This window comes from Ovis canadensis, chromosome 15, assembly GCF_042477335.2.
Source record: "Ovis canadensis isolate MfBH-ARS-UI-01 breed Bighorn chromosome 15, ARS-UI_OviCan_v2, whole genome shotgun sequence".
Taxonomy (NCBI): domain Eukaryota; kingdom Metazoa; phylum Chordata; class Mammalia; order Artiodactyla; family Bovidae; genus Ovis; species Ovis canadensis.
The window spans coordinates 83,585,085-83,601,362 of record NC_091259.1 but is presented as its reverse complement, the minus strand read 5'-3'; the positions used below and the strand labels follow the sequence as shown (position 1 = coordinate 83,601,362).

At 46.3% G+C, this 16,278-nt stretch overlaps 1 protein-coding gene across 9 annotated transcripts in view; it reads left to right on the top strand.

Moving 5' to 3' along the window:
• Positions 1-16,278, top strand: part of AMBRA1 (autophagy and beclin 1 regulator 1) — a 173,822-nt gene that overhangs the window by 19,695 nt on the left and 137,849 nt on the right. For 5 of the 9 annotated variants that reach the window (XM_069554016.1, XM_069554017.1, XM_069554015.1 and 2 more), the window contains 7 exons: positions 9,975-10,228; positions 10,616-10,674; positions 11,153-11,336; positions 11,937-12,109; positions 13,092-13,158; positions 13,715-13,861; positions 14,132-15,168. In XM_069554016.1, the coding sequence (XP_069410117.1) occupies positions 10,094-10,228; positions 10,616-10,674; positions 11,153-11,336; positions 11,937-12,109; positions 13,092-13,158; positions 13,715-13,861; positions 14,132-15,168 (1,802 nt within the window). In that variant the 5' untranslated portion in view covers positions 9,975-10,093. Of the gene's footprint in view, positions 1-9,974; positions 10,229-10,615; positions 10,675-11,152; positions 11,337-11,936; positions 12,110-13,091; positions 13,159-13,714; positions 15,169-16,278 lie in introns of all 9 variants that reach the window. The other 4 variants (XM_069554011.1, XM_069554013.1, XM_069554012.1 and 1 more) reach the window with 1 other exon arrangement.

The following is a 16,278-nucleotide window of genomic DNA, read 5'->3' as shown; positions in this document are numbered from 1 at the left end:
GGGGGTAGATCTGACCTGTGCATACTCTGGCGCCTGGCCGTCTCCTGACTGATGACGTGTGCATGATAAAATGACTGGTTGAGATTAGTTAATGGTACAAAGTTTTCTCGTTTTGGAGATATTTGACTTGTAGAAATTGAATTGATAACCTTGAACCATCAGCACCACCTATAACTGACTGCCTTTTTTTTTCACCTAGGTGTTGCTCTTTATGACAGTTTAGAGTTTGCTTTGGGCTTCCCTCATAGCTGGATATAAATATACACACATATTCACTCTCTTCTGTACTAGGCACTGGGCTAAGACTGGACTGGGATAGACATGTCCCAGAGTTTGTAGTCTAGTGAGGAAGAGCCCTTACAAGGAATTAGGTGCACTGGATATTAGGTAGGTAGTGTTTTAGTTATCTGCTGCTATGGAAAAACAACCTCAGTGGGTGTTTTTTCCAAAACTGGCAAGCATTTCTCCAAATCTCAGCAGCCAGCGACTAGGTGTTCTGCAGATTTAACTGGTTGTGACACACTCTGCCTGGAGATAGCATCTGATCCCGCAAGTTGAAGGGCTCGATTCCACAGAACTGTGCCACCTGGACTTCAGATGCTGATTGCAGGTCCAGGTTGTCACCTGTGCTTCTGATGGATGGCTTATAGGTGGGAGGTAACCCCGTGCTTGAGTTGGACTAATTTGATAGAGTGATTCACAGAACTCAAGCTTACAGTTAGCAGTTTATTGGGCTTCCCTGGTGGCTCAGAGGTTAAAGCATCTGCCTGCAGTGTGGGAGACCTGGATTCGATTCCTGGGTTGGGAAGATCCCGTGGAGAAGGAAATGGCAACCCACTCCAGTATTCTTGCCTGGTGAATCCCATGGACGGAGGAGCCTGGTGGGCTACAGTCCATGGGGTCGCAAAGAGTCGGACACGACTGAGCGACTTCACTTCAGTTTGAACAGCCAGATGAAGAGGTGCATGGGGCAAGATCTGGAAGGGTCTGAAACGTAGGAGCTTCTGTCCTCATAGAACTGGGGTGCATCACCTTCCTGGCATGTGAATGTGTTCACCAATCTGGAAGGTCATCAAATCTTGTTCAGTAGTTTTTATAGTGCTTAATCTCCCGGCCAATCTAACCCCTAATCCCCTTTCTTTTTCCTCTAATCACTTGGTTTTTCTGGTGACCAGCCCTATCCTGAGGCTTTGTAGGGGTGCCACCCTAAGTCAACCTATAAATTTAAAAGAAGCTCCTTATGAATGACAGGTTTCTCTCACTCAGGAAATTTCAAGTGTTTTAGGAAATCTGTGCAAAAGTGAGGACAAAGACCAAATGTGTCTTTCTTATTATAAACCGTAGTATCACACCACCTCCACATTTGTGGTTTAGGACAGTGATGATTTGTTGCTGCTCGCAACCCTGTGGGCAGGAGTGTGGGCAGGGCTCGTCCGGTCGGCTCTTCTGCTCTGTGTCACATCTGTGGGGGTCGCTCACTTGTCTGTTTTCAGCTGGCTTAGACAGCTGGCTTAGACAGCTTAGACAGCTGGCTTAGACAGCACAACAGAGTTTCAACTCATTGGTCTGGGACCTAGATAGTCTTCAGTGTGGCCTCTCTCTGAGTAATGTCTTATCATCTAGGACCTCTCTGTATGGCCTCTCTCTCCAGTGTGATGTCTTGAATTTCCCTTGCAGCCTGTTGATTGGTTTCCAAGGGTGAAAGTGGATGTTGCCAGGCCTGGAATTGGCATATCATCACTTCTGCCACATTCTGTGGTCAACGCAAGTCACACGGTCCGCCCGGGTTCAGGGATATGTTCTTATTTCTTGATGGGTAGGGCAGCATGGGAGCAGGGTAGAAGAAACTGATGGAGACTGTCCTTGGAGAGGATCTGTCCCAGGCAGGCAGACCCAGGTGTGGAGAATCCTAGCTCTGGCCGTGCAGGGTGGCCACTAGCGCATGCATCTGCTCTGTGGATGAGAAGGGGCTGACACAGGGCTCTGCGCGCAGGCTCCGCGTTTCCTTTGGCCAGGTGTGTTGATGTCATACTTCATGTTGGATGAAGGGGTAATGCACAGACATGACAGAGTTTGTTCACTCACATTCTTTGTTGACTGTGTTTTTTGAGATTTATGTCCTATTCTGGTTGCCTTACAAAAGTAAATTTACTGTGGCATCGATCTCTATTTCCTAATAGGTAATTTTTCTTACTTGGATGGAGTTGGTGGGTTTGTAGGGTAAATACGTAGTAACTGAATTTCATGATGTAGTTTTATTTGGTACTTTATCAAATTTATTTCTGGTTGAAGGTTTTAAAGTCCCCTTTTCTCCCAGAAACTATGTAAATAAACTGCTGTAAAGGAAGGAGTGAGAATTTTTTCTTTTCATTTTTCTTCAACATGATTTTTTTTTTCTTTTTTTTTTTAGGTATACCCTGTAGCTTGTGAGATCTTAGTTCCCCAACTGGGGATTGAACCTGTGCCCTTGGGAGTGAAAGTGAGGTCTAGTCTAACCACTAGACCACTAGGGAATTCCCCTCAGCATGATTCTTCAGTTTCTTGACCTTTGGGGAAATGAACATTAAAAATACAAAGCAGGCTGATTTCCAGTTGATACGGTGAGACAGTGAAACGTTGATGGAGGGCCTACTATATGTGAGACCAGCGCATGAAACAGGAGAGACCTCATAGGAGGTTTTGTGTCAGGCAGTAAGGAGTGTTCTGTAGTAATGAAGCATCTGGACTGGAGCCAGACCGCCTGGGTTTGGGTTCTGAACCCACCGCTGACAGTGTGACTTCCTGTTCTTTTAGGGCTTCGTGTATCTGAGGATTATAAGTGAGTTACTTATGCTGAGGACAGTGGGAATGAATAAGATGATGAAAGAGTTGTTATTGTCTTAACCACTATCTTGAGATTTTCTAATTATTTTTTAAAGGTGACAGTGGTAAGATATCTTTGATACAGAATGAGTTGGAGACTTTTGCAGTGGCAGTCTCAATTTGCTTAGAATAATTTTCTTTAATTTGGCTGATTTTTATTTTTCTTAGAATTGCATACTTATTTATTCATTTATTTTTGGCTGCGCCACACAGCATGTGGGATCTTCCCTGACCAGGGATTGAACCAGAAATCAAATCAGCATCCCCTGCATTGGGGACATAGAGTCTTAACCAGTGGGCCACCAGGAAGTCCCTGGCTGATTGTTTATAGGACTTTGTGGCCTTAAATATATTTTTCTTATTGCCATTCTGTAATTCTTCATTATAGAAAGAAGGTATTATTTGGTACAAGCACTGGAATTATATAATAGCAAGCACTTTTCATTTGGTAAGTCTTTTAATCCTAGTGGTAATCCTATCATATACATGCTGCCTTTTACAGATGATGAAACTGGAGTACAAGGAAGTTCAGTAACTATTCCAAGAAACTGTCTTGTACTGAGAACAGGGGCTTCCCTGGTGGCTCAAACGGTGAAGACTGCCTGCGATGCAGGAGACCCAGGTTCAGCCGCTGGGTCAGGAAGCTTCCCCTGGAGAAGGGAATGGCTGCCCACTCCAGTGTCCTCGTACGGAGAATCCCATGGACATAGGAGCCTGGCGAGCTACGCACAGTCCATGGGGTCACAGAGAGTCTGACACGACTCAGTGTCGAACACTTTCACTGAGAAAGTGACAGAGCTGGGTTCAGTTGGCCTGTCAGGACCCATATATAAATCTACTACACTGTCTCTTATTTAGAAATTATAGATAAAAAGATTAAACATTAAGGTTTCTCTATGTAGACTTAAGCCACAGTTAGCAGTTTGGTATATTCTAAGATCTCCTTTAGCAGGCTGCACACAGTTCAAGTGATAGTTGAAATTTTTATGTCCCCAGATACGTCTCCCTTCAGAATTTGTTCCCTGTTTTTCAGTCCTAGATTTGTGGTGCTTTGCCCCCAATTCCCTGCCCCACTCCCACATTCAGTCTACTCCAAGAGTCAGGCAGGAGCTGTGTAGAGGCAGGGATGTGCCTGTAGAGGCAGGCTGCTACGGTGCTTACATATTGGACTTGGATCATATACGGCGTCCTAAGAAGTGTCCTGAAATGCCCTGTAGAAAGTCCTATTGATGAAAACAAAACTGCTAGTTTTTGAAGTTTTTTAGAAAGCCCTTTAGAAAAACCCTGTGTATTTCCACCCACATGGAGTTTCTAAAGAGTACTTGGATACTTGTAGGCCTCTAATTAAAGATCTGACATTTTGTAGTTAATTTTCCAGTTGTTGGGAGAACTTTACTTATGCAGGTGATCCTAGATTGAGTAAAGGATTTTTTGTTTTCCTTTTAAAGAGTTAACCTTGGGTTGAATCCTGAATTATTTTTTTGGATATACATTGGTGTTACATGGCTGACTGGACTCTTAGCCTTTGCCTACATGGGCACGGTGAAGTGGGGAGAGATGCAGTTACTCAAATAAATGAGGTCATTGGCCTGCATTCTCATAGTCCCTTCCAAGCCTAATAACTTTCTGATTCATACCCTTGGAATGCTATTGGTAGGGAGGATTTGGGGTGTGAATTATTGGCCAGGTTTTACAGATTCAGCTGAAAGTCGCTGAATCTAGTTTCTTTAATTCACTTTTTTATGTATAAGTAGCCCAAATCTCATTTAATTATGTTTTTCCACAGAAATGAATACTTTTCCTTTAATTTGTTGTCTGGTAATAGCCTCTGAAATGTTTCTCAGCAATCTGCTTCCCTTGGGAATCATGGCATCGCAGGTCTCGGGTTTCATGATGGCTAGGCACACTGTTTGGTGAGAGAAACCATGGTGAACCCCAAAGAGAATTCAGTAATGATGACGACAGTAACAGCAGGGGTCTTAATGCTCTACCATGCTTTTCTTAGAGCCTCACAGCAGCTTGATGAGGCCAGTAGCATGATTCCTGTTTACAGAGGAGGCAGCCAGGTCTCAAAGAGCTTAAATAATTTGTCCAAAGTCATATTGCTAGAAGGGGGAGTGAAATTGCTAGCATAATAAGGTGATCAAATTGCAAGGGGAAGGGGCTTCCCTGATCGCCCAGTGGTAAAGAATCCACCGGTGCAAGAGACATGAGTTCAGTCCCTGGTCCAGGAAGAGCCCACAGGCTGCAGAGCTACTAAGCCCGTGTGCCTCAACTGTTGAGCCTATGCTCTGGAGCCCGGGAGCCGCAACTGCTGAGCCCACGTGCCGCCACAGCTGAAGCCCGAGCACCCTTGAGCCAGTGCTGTGCAGCAGGAGAAACTGCCGCTGTGGGGAGGCTGTGTGTTGCTGCTAGAGAGCAGTGCCCGACTGCCGAGACCAGGAAAGCCCATGCCGCACTGGTGGCCCGGCACAGCCACACAAATTTTTTTTAATTGCAGGAGGAACCTGTAAGTCTGACTTCAGTTTCCACTGGGTTGTGCATAATCTTAGCGACTTTTTTTTTGAGGGGGGTGTGTGCTGTGCCATGTAGCATGTGGGATCTTAGTTCCCCACCCAGGGATCGAACTCATGCCCCCAGCGTTGGAAATGGGATCGTAACTGCTGGACCACCAGAGAAATCCCCTCTGGGTGATTTTTATTAGTGGTTGTTAAGTATAATTTATGTCCTAGAATTAAGCATCTCCCCATCTTTGTAGAGTGATGGGTCATGTTATGGGGGAAGTGGTTAGAAATGGGGGTGGGCGGATCTTGGCATTTGTGTTGCACACGTATCCTAATCGTGTCCTTCTGGTTGTACCTGCACAAGGCTTTCAGTGGTTGAGAACTGACTTGGGGGCCTGTGTAACGGTGTCACAAAGACGATTCTTGGCACCTTTTGTCCCAATCTGACTTAAGGGCCAGATCGGGCAACTTGTTTCTTTCTCCTTTTTAAAGAGAGGAATGAAACACCCTCGACTAGGACTCCCTCAGCCACGGGCCCACCCAGCTGCAGCTTGATTCAGCTCCTGTTCTTTATGGAGAACAAAGTAGAATTGCTTCTCAGGTGGCTGTTAGGAGTGTATCAGGAAAAGGCCCCTTATCCTTTTAAAGAAACAGAGCAAATTTTTTTTTTTTTTTCGACAAAAGAGAGACTGTGAAGTTGATTTAGTCCCTTCGACTTCTTGCTGTCCCTCAGACTTGTCGTCTTTGAACCGTTGGTGTGTTTAGGTCTCTGGGAGGTGGTAGACAAGCTCTGCGGTAATCCTGAGCTTTAGTTTTTGAGTTTTCCTGATAACTGGTATTTGTAGCAGCTCTTCCTTTGTCCTTCTGGTTTGTGTAGGAACTTAAGATTGCATCACAGTTTTCTGAATCACCGGTGTCTGTGACCTATATTTTCTTCTTCCTCTTGAGTTACATGAGGTCAGAAGGTCAGATTTTTTTTTTAGGAATTGGATTGTTGCTGTTTCCACCACATGTTATAAGATTATAAATGGTTTAAATACGTTTCTCTCAAAGTAGTTTTAATGTTGCACCATAGGACAACACTGGGTTTTCCTGGTTGCTCAAATGGTAAAGAATCTGCCTGCAGTGCGGGAGACCTGGGTTCGATCCCTGGGTAGGGAAAATGCCCTGGAGGAGGGCATGGGAACCCACTCCAGTATTCTTGTCTGGCAGATCCCCATGGACAGAGGAGCCTGGCGGGCTACAGTCCATGGGGTCGCAAGGAGTCGGACACGACTGAGCGACTAAGCACAGCACTGTTAGGAACCCTCAGAACTCATTTCTGCTGAAGACCTCTAAATTAGGTAAAAGAATGATTGGCTGTAAGAAAAATTACAGGCTCAGTTAAGGATTAAAGTGAATGGATGGGAACTGTATTTCTGCCACCCTCCTGGTTAGTAATTATTCAGCTTTGTGGCAGTTTCACTTCCAGACTTTTGGTTTTGAACCATGAGTTGTCACAGTCACCAAGGAGATAATTTCCTTTTAGTTCGTTCATCCTCAGTTTATTCGGGAGGTTGGCCTGCACCGTGCTGACACAGTGTGTACATCCTTACGTTTGTCTGCTGCTGGCGGATGAAAACTGTACTCTGAGGATATAGGCTGGAGTTTGTTCCTTAATCACTCCTGACGAACTTTGTGCCATATGCAACTGGGAACTCAGAGTCACATCTTTCTGTAGGCTTCTTCCGACTTTTTCTATTTTAATATTCCAAGCAGAAATCTCATTTCAGCACAGACAATAAGTATTTTCCCTCCTGTATTTGGATGCGTCTTATTGTGTACTTTTTAGATTGCAACCCTTTCATAAACTGTAAAGAGTTTATTATTGTTTGACTTTTTACAATAAGCAATTATTACTTTTTAAATTTAGAAAATGAACAGTGCCTTTCCTGATGATGAAGTCACCTATAATCCTACCACCCAAAGAGAACCATGGTTAACGCTTTTTATAATTTTTTGTATCGTTATTCTTAAAGATTTTTTTAAAAAACAAAGTTGAGATCACACTGTATATATAAACTTTATGTTTTGTCTTTATCATTTAACATTTTCTTCCCATCATCAAATATTTAAGAATAAATTTTGAATAGGTAATTAAGCAATGAGAATGCCGTAACATGGTGTGCTCAGAGGCCAGCCTCCACCTGTGTCTCTGGCCTCCTGCCCCTTCAGTCTCTAACTGAAGGCCCATTGGTTTCTCCTCTGTTTCAAAAGGTAGCCTTGCTATATTCATTATTCTGCTGCTTGCTTTTCCCCCCTCTGAACAATGTATCTTGAAGATCTTTTGTTATCACTACCCAGAGAATCTTCCTTACTATAGTAAGTCATCTCGTCCCCTTTAGATGGGCACTTGGGCTGTCCCGTTTTTACTATTACAGATAATAAGTAGCAATTATGGGAAAAAATTAAGCATTTACTCTACTTCAGTTATTCTTTCCAAAAGAATGCCAGTAATGTAGAAATAATAAGGATGGAATTGGAAAATCAACATATTCTAGCCCCCAAATGAAATAATAATTTATGAAGGAATCATCCGTAACTGCTGAACTGTTAAGCACAAGGTTGAAGAGGAACAGCATATTCACATGGTGCCAAACATTAGCCACAGGTTGCTTACTGTAAAGGAGGAAATACAAAGAGCTCTGGCAGTTACAGACTCAACCAAGTGATCATGTTTTGCCGGACGATCATGTAGTTTACCAGGTCTCACCAAGTGGAGCAGCTGAGAGCACGATGGGCTGCGTTATGAGGGACGTAGGTAGCATCACCTGTGAAGCATCCTTTCCCAAGCCTCTCAACCTCGATCGAGTCAGTGTTCACAGGATGTGTTAGGGATAGAGAGGCAAGCTGAACGGCACTGGGAGGAAATAATCACACATAAGTGAGATATGACAGTCAACTACGAGTCAACAAGTCAACTGTTCTGGTCCTTTTAGAAAGCTTGGATTGTAAACAAACAAACCATACACAAAACCAACCAGAATAAAACTTGGAGGCCATTCTAGAATGAGAGAGGCTAAAGAGACATCATCCAAATTCATTTCTTGAGCCTTGATTGGGGTCTGGATTTTTTTTTAACCAGTATTAGAGACTCTTTTTGGAGTATTTGGTGTATTAAAGGCACAGATGATAATGGTGGTAAATAGTGTTGTAGTTAGGAAGCTAAATGTCCTCATTCTCAGGAGATGCACAGTGAGGTATATAGGGTTAGACTGTCTCCATGCCTGCTGAAATGGTTCACAGGAAGATTAAAAGGGACCCTTCTATATATCTATCCATGGAGACAAATGAGGCAAATCTGACAATATATTAACAATTCTTGAGTCTTAAGTAATGAGCAGTATATATTTATTCTACTGGGTTCTCAACATTTCTGTTTGAAGTTTTTTCATAGCAGAGTTGAAGAAACAGTGCCACAATGAATAAAAATTATATATGTATTTTCAAACTTCTTTAACTTTCATGTGTGTGTGTTTTGCTGCTAGTTGACATTTTAGTGGAATCTGTGTTTATTTTGTGACAGTTTTATGCTGTTAAGGCTTGCCGTGGATGATTAGAAAGGAAATGAAATTTTTTCTTCTTTTTGCTCCTCTACCCTCTGTTCTGGAACTTGAGTGGAGATGAGGAAAAGAGAATGAGAAAGGTACCTCAAAGTAGTTCTGTGCTCTTGCTTTTAGGTAGGAGATAGAACTGAAGCTAGTACATAAGAACCGTACCTCAAGTAATAGCCTTTTAAAATCAGTAACCCATCCTTTGCTTTGGAGGCTGCCCAAGTGATCAGAGGGGTCCTAGCAGTTAGGCCGGAGAAGGCAATGGCACCCCACTCCAGAACTCTTGCCTGGAAAATCCCATGGACGGAGGAGCCTGGTAGGCTGCAGTCCATGGGGTCGCTACAAGTCGGATACGACTTCACTTTCACTTTCACTTTTCACTTTCATGCATTGGAGAAGGAAATGGCAACCTACTCCAGTGTTCTTGCCTGGAGAATCCCAGGGACGGGGGAGCCCGGTGGGCTGCCGTGTCTATGGGGTCGCACAGAGTCGGACACGACTGAAGTGACTTAGCAGCCGCAGCAGCAGTTAGGCAGGCAGCGCGGCAAACAGCAGGGAGTACAAATGTTGTGATTTGTCATGTTTTTGACAGGGTTTTAGCCCTTTTGGTTAGAAGTGAAAGCTCTTGATTGCCTGATAAAAAGAATGACTCCTTTTAAGTTCTGTTTGTTTATTTGGCTGCCCTGGGTCTTAGTTGTGCCATAAGGGATCTAGTTCGCCAACCAGGGACCAGACCCGAGCCCCCTGCTCTGGGAGTCTGGGGTCTCAGCCACTGGACCACCAGAGGAGTCCCGTTCTGCTTTTTGGATATGAGGCTGAGCTATGGAGGACAGAAGAGGGATTTAGGGTGAGATATTCCTGGACGAAAAGCTATGGAAGAAGCGGCTTTTCTGAGAAGGTGTCATTACATATGAAGAGAATAGTACTTTCGTCTCTAAGCTAGAGTCGTATTTGAGGTGGGAACTTCCTCTGATTGCAGAATAGATGCTCTTTGACATTAAATGTCTTACCTTAGATTTCCATGAAGACAACTTACAAGGATCTGAATGGCCTCAGCTTAGCTGCTTCGGTGTGTGGAGCTGTTGCTCGCTCCTCCTCTTCCCGTGCCTGGTGTGAGAGTGCTTACTGAGCGCCATGAAGGTTATTCCAGAGAAGAATGCTGTCCGGATTCTCTGGGGGCGAGAACGGGGCACTCGGACCTTTGGAGCTCAGCGACTTCTGCAGGAGCTGGTTGAAGATAAAACCCGGTGTATGAAGTGGGAGGGCAAGGTAAGAACACTGGTTATGTTTCACATAGCACTTGTAGGGGTGACAATAGAATGAGGCCTTAGAATGAGCGAATGACACAGAGTTGGCACGCCGTCTACTTTGTGCAGCAGAATTGATATATCCAACTTAGGTTTTTTGTTTTGGGGTGTTGTGTTTTTGTGTTTACAAATATGGAAGCGTTAATGGGCTAGAAATATCTTTTTCCTTTGCAGCTAGATTTCCCAAAGGTAATTTAGATTTCTCTGTCTCAATTTGTAGCTTGATCGTTGTCTCCAGTTTTTCAGCTTACACTGTAAATACTAATCTATGTAGAATGGTGCTTTTGAGATAGAGTGAGCCATAGTTTATAAGTAATGTGTTCTAACTTTTGTTTGTTTTATTTCTCAGAGAGTGGAACTGCCGGATAGTCCACGCTCCACCTTTTTATTGGCCTTCAGCCCAGACAGGTACCTAGTTCTTACCTAAACTTTACCTGAGACTTGAAGTAGCGTTGGTTTCTGTGTATTTTGCTGAGCTTCATCCAAGTGAAATCCCTGAAGACTCTTTGAGGCACTGTATGAACAGAACTTTGCCAGTGTTATCAGAAAGATGGGAAATAGATGACCAGTGCTAACCATTAAAATAATGGGAATAAGCAAAGGAACCTGTGAACATTGATGATCAAAACTTGGAAAGTTTCTCAATCCTTTGCCTGTGTGATATAGGCCACTAATAGCATAATAATTTTCCCTGCTGGAAAAAGTATTCTCTGAAGGGATTATGTGTCGTTTGGGGACAGAATGGAGAAGCCAAAAGCTCTGACAGATGAGAATGTTTCTGTTGTTAGTAAAGCCCAAGGTGCAGTTTTCCATGTTGGGACGGGGAATGAGCATCAGTTTCCGTCCAACGTACTGTACACTGGCTTCCTCTTCGTTGATTCCCTAGGACCCTTTTGGCTTCCACTCACGTAAACCATAACATCTATATCACGGAAGTGAAGACAGGCAAGTGTGTTCACTCTCTGATTGGACACCGCCGCACTCCGTGGTGCGTCACGTTTCATCCCACCATCTCAGGCCTCATCGCTTCTGGCTGCCTAGATGGGGAGGTTCGGATCTGGGATCTACACGTAAGCGTTTCCTTTTCTTTGGTACTCTAGATGCAGAGACTTATTTACCCTTGCGTTCTTGACTCTGAAGGAGAGACTGGCCATGTTCCAGGACCGTCCCTGAGTACTTAGTAGTTACTGCTTACTTAATGAGAGGGGTGTTCCATTTCAAGGTGAACACCCTATTTAACTGTCTGCCCATTGTGACAAGGTACAGGACTTGCTGAGACGTTGTCAGGGTGGATTTCTCTTTTCTTAGATCAAGGATTGTACTGTTATTCTGATCATGATCGTCAAAGCAGTGTGCTCCTTGTCCTGGAGACTGGCTAATGGGTTGTTGTGTACTGTGGTATGCACCAAACCTTGAGTCTTCACAGACTGTAGAAACAGGTGCTCATTGCTTATAGATTGTAGATGACAGAACTGAATTGACAGTAATTTTTTCTAGTAAATTTGGTGACACTGCCCGATCACTGGTTTTGTATCTGGTTTTCAGAAGACATATTTAAAGTAGGCCCTACAAGGAGTCATTTTACCCTACCTGAACCCTTTTTTTTTGAAATTGACTTAGTTCACTGGCAGCTTGTAACTTGAGAGTGCCTTGGATTTGTTCATTCACAGGGTGGCAGTGAAAGCTGGTTCACAGATAGCAACAATGCCATTGCCTCCCTGGCTTTCCACCCCACGGCCCAGCTTCTGCTGATTGCCACTGCCAACGAGATCCACTTCTGGGACTGGAGTCGCCGGGAACCCTTTGCCGTGGTGAAAACAGCTAGCGAGATGGAACGGGTCCGGTGAGCGCTTTGGGCACCAGCAGTGTCTGGCGTAGATTTAACATGCGGAGAACATTTAAGGGTGCTTTCGCCCCAGAAGATAGATTGTTACCTCTGTATTATCCCAGCTCAGGGCAGGGGTGTTATCCCTGTGGCTCTTCATGCTTTTTAAACTGTTGGCCAATCAGCCGGGAAGCTGTGCATGTTGTTTCAGCTGCTCCTTACTGGCCTCATCTTCAGGTCTTCGTAGATGAAGGCCTTTAGAATCTTTTTTAGGTTCAAAGCGATCTGGTTTGGGATAAAGGCTTTTTGTTTGTTTGTTTGTTTTGAACCTCAAAAGGTGTTCAGGCGGTGAGGAACTTGGTGGGTAAATTGCTCACCCCTGGTTTTCTGTTAGTCAAAATGGAAAGTGGAGATGTAGAGAGGTATCAAGTCTGCTAACACTGACATACGTAGCCTTCGAAGTCAGTGCTCATGCTGCCTGAACTGAAGTCAAGGCACTGGTTCCCTTTGGGCCTCTTGGTATTGCCACTGAATCTTCACTAATTTTCTAGCCTCAGGTGGGTTGCTTGACACCGGGACTGTTCCCTGTCACCAGCCCTCATGCTTCTTGCCAGTGTAGCAGCTGTGCGAGGGGAGGCGCGAACCTGTGGCAGAGTATGGAAGCGTCCTCTGCTTTACCATTATGACTGGCTCTCAGCCAGGAGCGGCTGTTGTGCTTAATGTAGCTGCTTCCTGGGATGGAAGCCCAGGGGTGTTCTTGAAATTATTTTTTGTGAAATGTATTCCCTTATTCTGGCAGGTGTGAGGACGCAACAAGAAGGAGTGAGCTTTATTATTTTAATCTGTTTGAAAGTTTTGGAAGTCTCTAGCATTAGGTGGATGCCTGGGTAAATCCCACAGTTGTCAGTAACGATCGCTAGAAATTTTCTCCCGGGTTTCCTTTCCTCAGTTAACAGAATTTCTCTCTCCATGTCTCTGTCCATTTCTTCTGTGTTTTCAGTCTGGTGAGATTTGATCCTCTTGGACACTACTTACTCACAGCAATTGTTAACCCCTCTAATCAGCAGGTAAGTTAGTCAGCAGGTCCAACTCCATCTAAACTGTGGGTTGTTTGTTCAAGTAGTGCTTGGATTCTGATGGTATTGGACTTAAATTTTCAACGTCCAAGTGTTTCTTTCCAGTCAAGATTTAAAACTAGCCGCAGACCATATTCAAAGTTAGAACTGTAGGTCTTGACGGGGGAGTCCATTCCGAAACCCCCGAGTGATCGTCCCAGTAGAAGTAACCAGACTGCGTTGGATAACTTGTCGTTCGGGTGCCTTTGGCTGGTTGACATCTTGCTTCCCCTCACAGCCTCCGTGTCGTGGAAATGCCTATTGTAAGAGAATTGGGTTGCCTGCTGAACTCATTGAGAAATGTTGCTAGTTGCAAGTGAATGATTTGATACCATATGATGATTCCGAATCTGGACCCAGTTAGTTCTCAGTGCTTCAAGGGTGGCATTGTTGCCTCTCTAGAATGTGTGTTGTCCTTGGATGATTATCAGTACTTTCCCTGGATTTACCTGGGAGTTCTGCCTAACTGCCTGGCTCTGCCCCCGCCCCGCCTTGGTCCACGTTGCAGGGTGATGACGAACCGGAGATCCCCATAGACGGGACAGAACTGTCGCACTACCGTCAGCGGGCCCTCCTGCAATCACAGCCAGTGCGCCGGACGCCTCTCCTCCACAATTTCCTGCACATGCTGTCCTCCCGCTCCTCTGGCATCCAGGTGGGAGAGCAAAGCACAGTGCAAGATCCTGCCACCCCCTCACCCCCACCGCCTCCCCCTCAGCCCTCCACGGAGCGCCCCAGGACTTCCGCTTGCATCCGGCTCCGACAGCGGGTCAGTCACCCCACGGCCGAGTGCTGCCAGCACCTTGGGATCCTGTGCCTTTGCAGCCGCTGCTCGGGCACTCGAGGTCCTTCCCTCTTGCCACACCAGGACAGCGTCCCCCCTGCTTCCGCCAGGGCTCCTACCCCTTCCTTTTCTTTTGTGCAGACCGAGCCCTTCCAGCCCCCGGAGCAGGCCTCGCCCGCGCCGCACGACCCGGGCCTCCTGAGCCGGCCGTCGGCCTTCAGCACGGTCCAGAGCAGCACCGCCGGCAACACGCTCCGCAACCTCAGCCTGGGTCCCCCCCGGCGCTCCCTGGCAGGCCCCCTGTCTGGCCACCCTTCCAGGTACCACCGGGATATAGCCCCCGGGCTGACGGGATCCGAGTGGACCCGGACAGTGCTCAGTCTGAACTCTCGCTCCGAGGCGGAGTCCATGCCCCCGCCCAGGACCAGCGCCTCTTCGGTGAGTCTGCTCTCTGTGCTGCGACAGCAGGAAGGTGGCTCCCAAGCCTCTGTGTACACTTCAGCCACAGAAGGGAGGGGTTTTCCAGCCTCGGGGTTGGCAGCTGAGTCAGATGGAGGGAACGGCTCCAGCCAAAACAACTCGGGCAGCATCCGCCACGAGCTTCAGTGTGACCTGAGACGCTTCTTTCTGGAGTATGACCGGCTTCAGGAGCTGGACCAGAGCCTCAGCGGGGAGGCCCCCCAGGCCCAGCAGGCCCAGGAAATGCTCAACAATAACCTTGAATCCGAGCGGCCAGGGCCGTCCCACCAGCCCACCCCACACAGCAGCGAGAACAACTCCAACCTGTCCCGGGGCCACCTGAACCGGTGCCGTGCTTGCCACAATCTGCTGACCTTCAACAACGACACCCTGCGCTGGGAAAGAAGCACACCTAACTACTCCTCTGGCGAGGCCAGCTCCTCCTGGCAGGTCCCCGGTACCTTCGAGGGCATGGCTGCGGGTGGCAGCCAGCTGCCCCCTCTCGAGCGGACTGAGGGCCAGACGGCCAGCTCCAGCAGGCTGGAGTTGGGCAGCTCTGCTGGCCCGCAGGAGGAGAGGACTGTGGGGGTGGCCTTCAACCAGGAGACGGGCCACTGGGAACGCATCTACACCCAGGCCAGCCGACCTGGAACTGTGTCACAGGAGGCCTTGCATCAGGACCTGCCGGAGGAGAGCGCCGAGGAGGATTCTCTCAGGAGGTAAGCAGATGCCGCCCGGTCTCCTCCCACGTCCCTTCCTCTTCTCCTGGTGCCTCTTCCTTCAGCCCTGTGGGTCTCAGTGGCTGGATCTGGAGCGTCTGGGACCCACGCATCTGGTTCTGATCTCCCGAGCTTCCATTGCATCTTCGTGGAAAAGCTTGCTGTGGTGGCAGAAAGAGGATAAGGCCTGGCAGCCTGAGTCCAGTGACTCTGCTCTCTCCTGTGACTCTGGCTCAGCTCACGTGATGTGTAGCCTTAAAGGAGAGTTGTGGGTGAGGTTAGAGAGGCGTGAGGAGGTAGAGCCATGTACTTCCTCTGCTCTGCTTTTTGGCCTCCTTAAAGGATTCTCTGTGCAGGACTGGTTATCGTTAAACAACACAATATCCCAGAGAGGCTAGGGGAGAAAAAAAATTTCTAGTAGTAAAAGAGAACTGTACTTGGGACAGATTAGTGTATTGGGTCTTTGTATTGCTTTGGACAAATTCTTAGACCTCATCTTTTGGAACATTGCGACTTGACAAAAGGGAAAGAAAATAGTATATAGATATATATTGAGGACTATTTTTTTTTCTTGTAGCTATATATATATATTTTTTTTTTCGACAGTAAGTTACTTAAGAGTTTTTGAGTAGATCTTCCAGAGGGACATCACCTGCAGGTGGGGAAGGAAGAGATTCATAGAAGGAAGGTCTCTCCATACTTGGCTCGGCATCCCGGGCAGCTCTTTCATGGAAGACACAGCGTGGGTGTAGCTGATCGCCCACCTCGTGTTCCGTGTATGGCTGCGTGAGCATCTATCTTGATTTATTAGGGACTTCTTTCTGTAATTCTGTAAAGGTCAGATCTAGCGTAATCACCGACTCCCAGAATATGCCTGTTGGATTCAAGCAGCATATTTCTCTGCATTGCATCCTCTGTTGAAGCAACTGAAATTTCTCTGACATAAGCTTCTAACAAGGGTGGGAATATGGATTGTGCACATCATGTACTTGTTATTTTGGGAGGATGCTTTAGAGAGTTGCCCAGTTAATAAGTCTTGTTGAATTACATTTTTTTTCCCCCCAGCACTCTGCTGGGCACTGTCAGGAATACAAAAGAAGCTTAGTACCT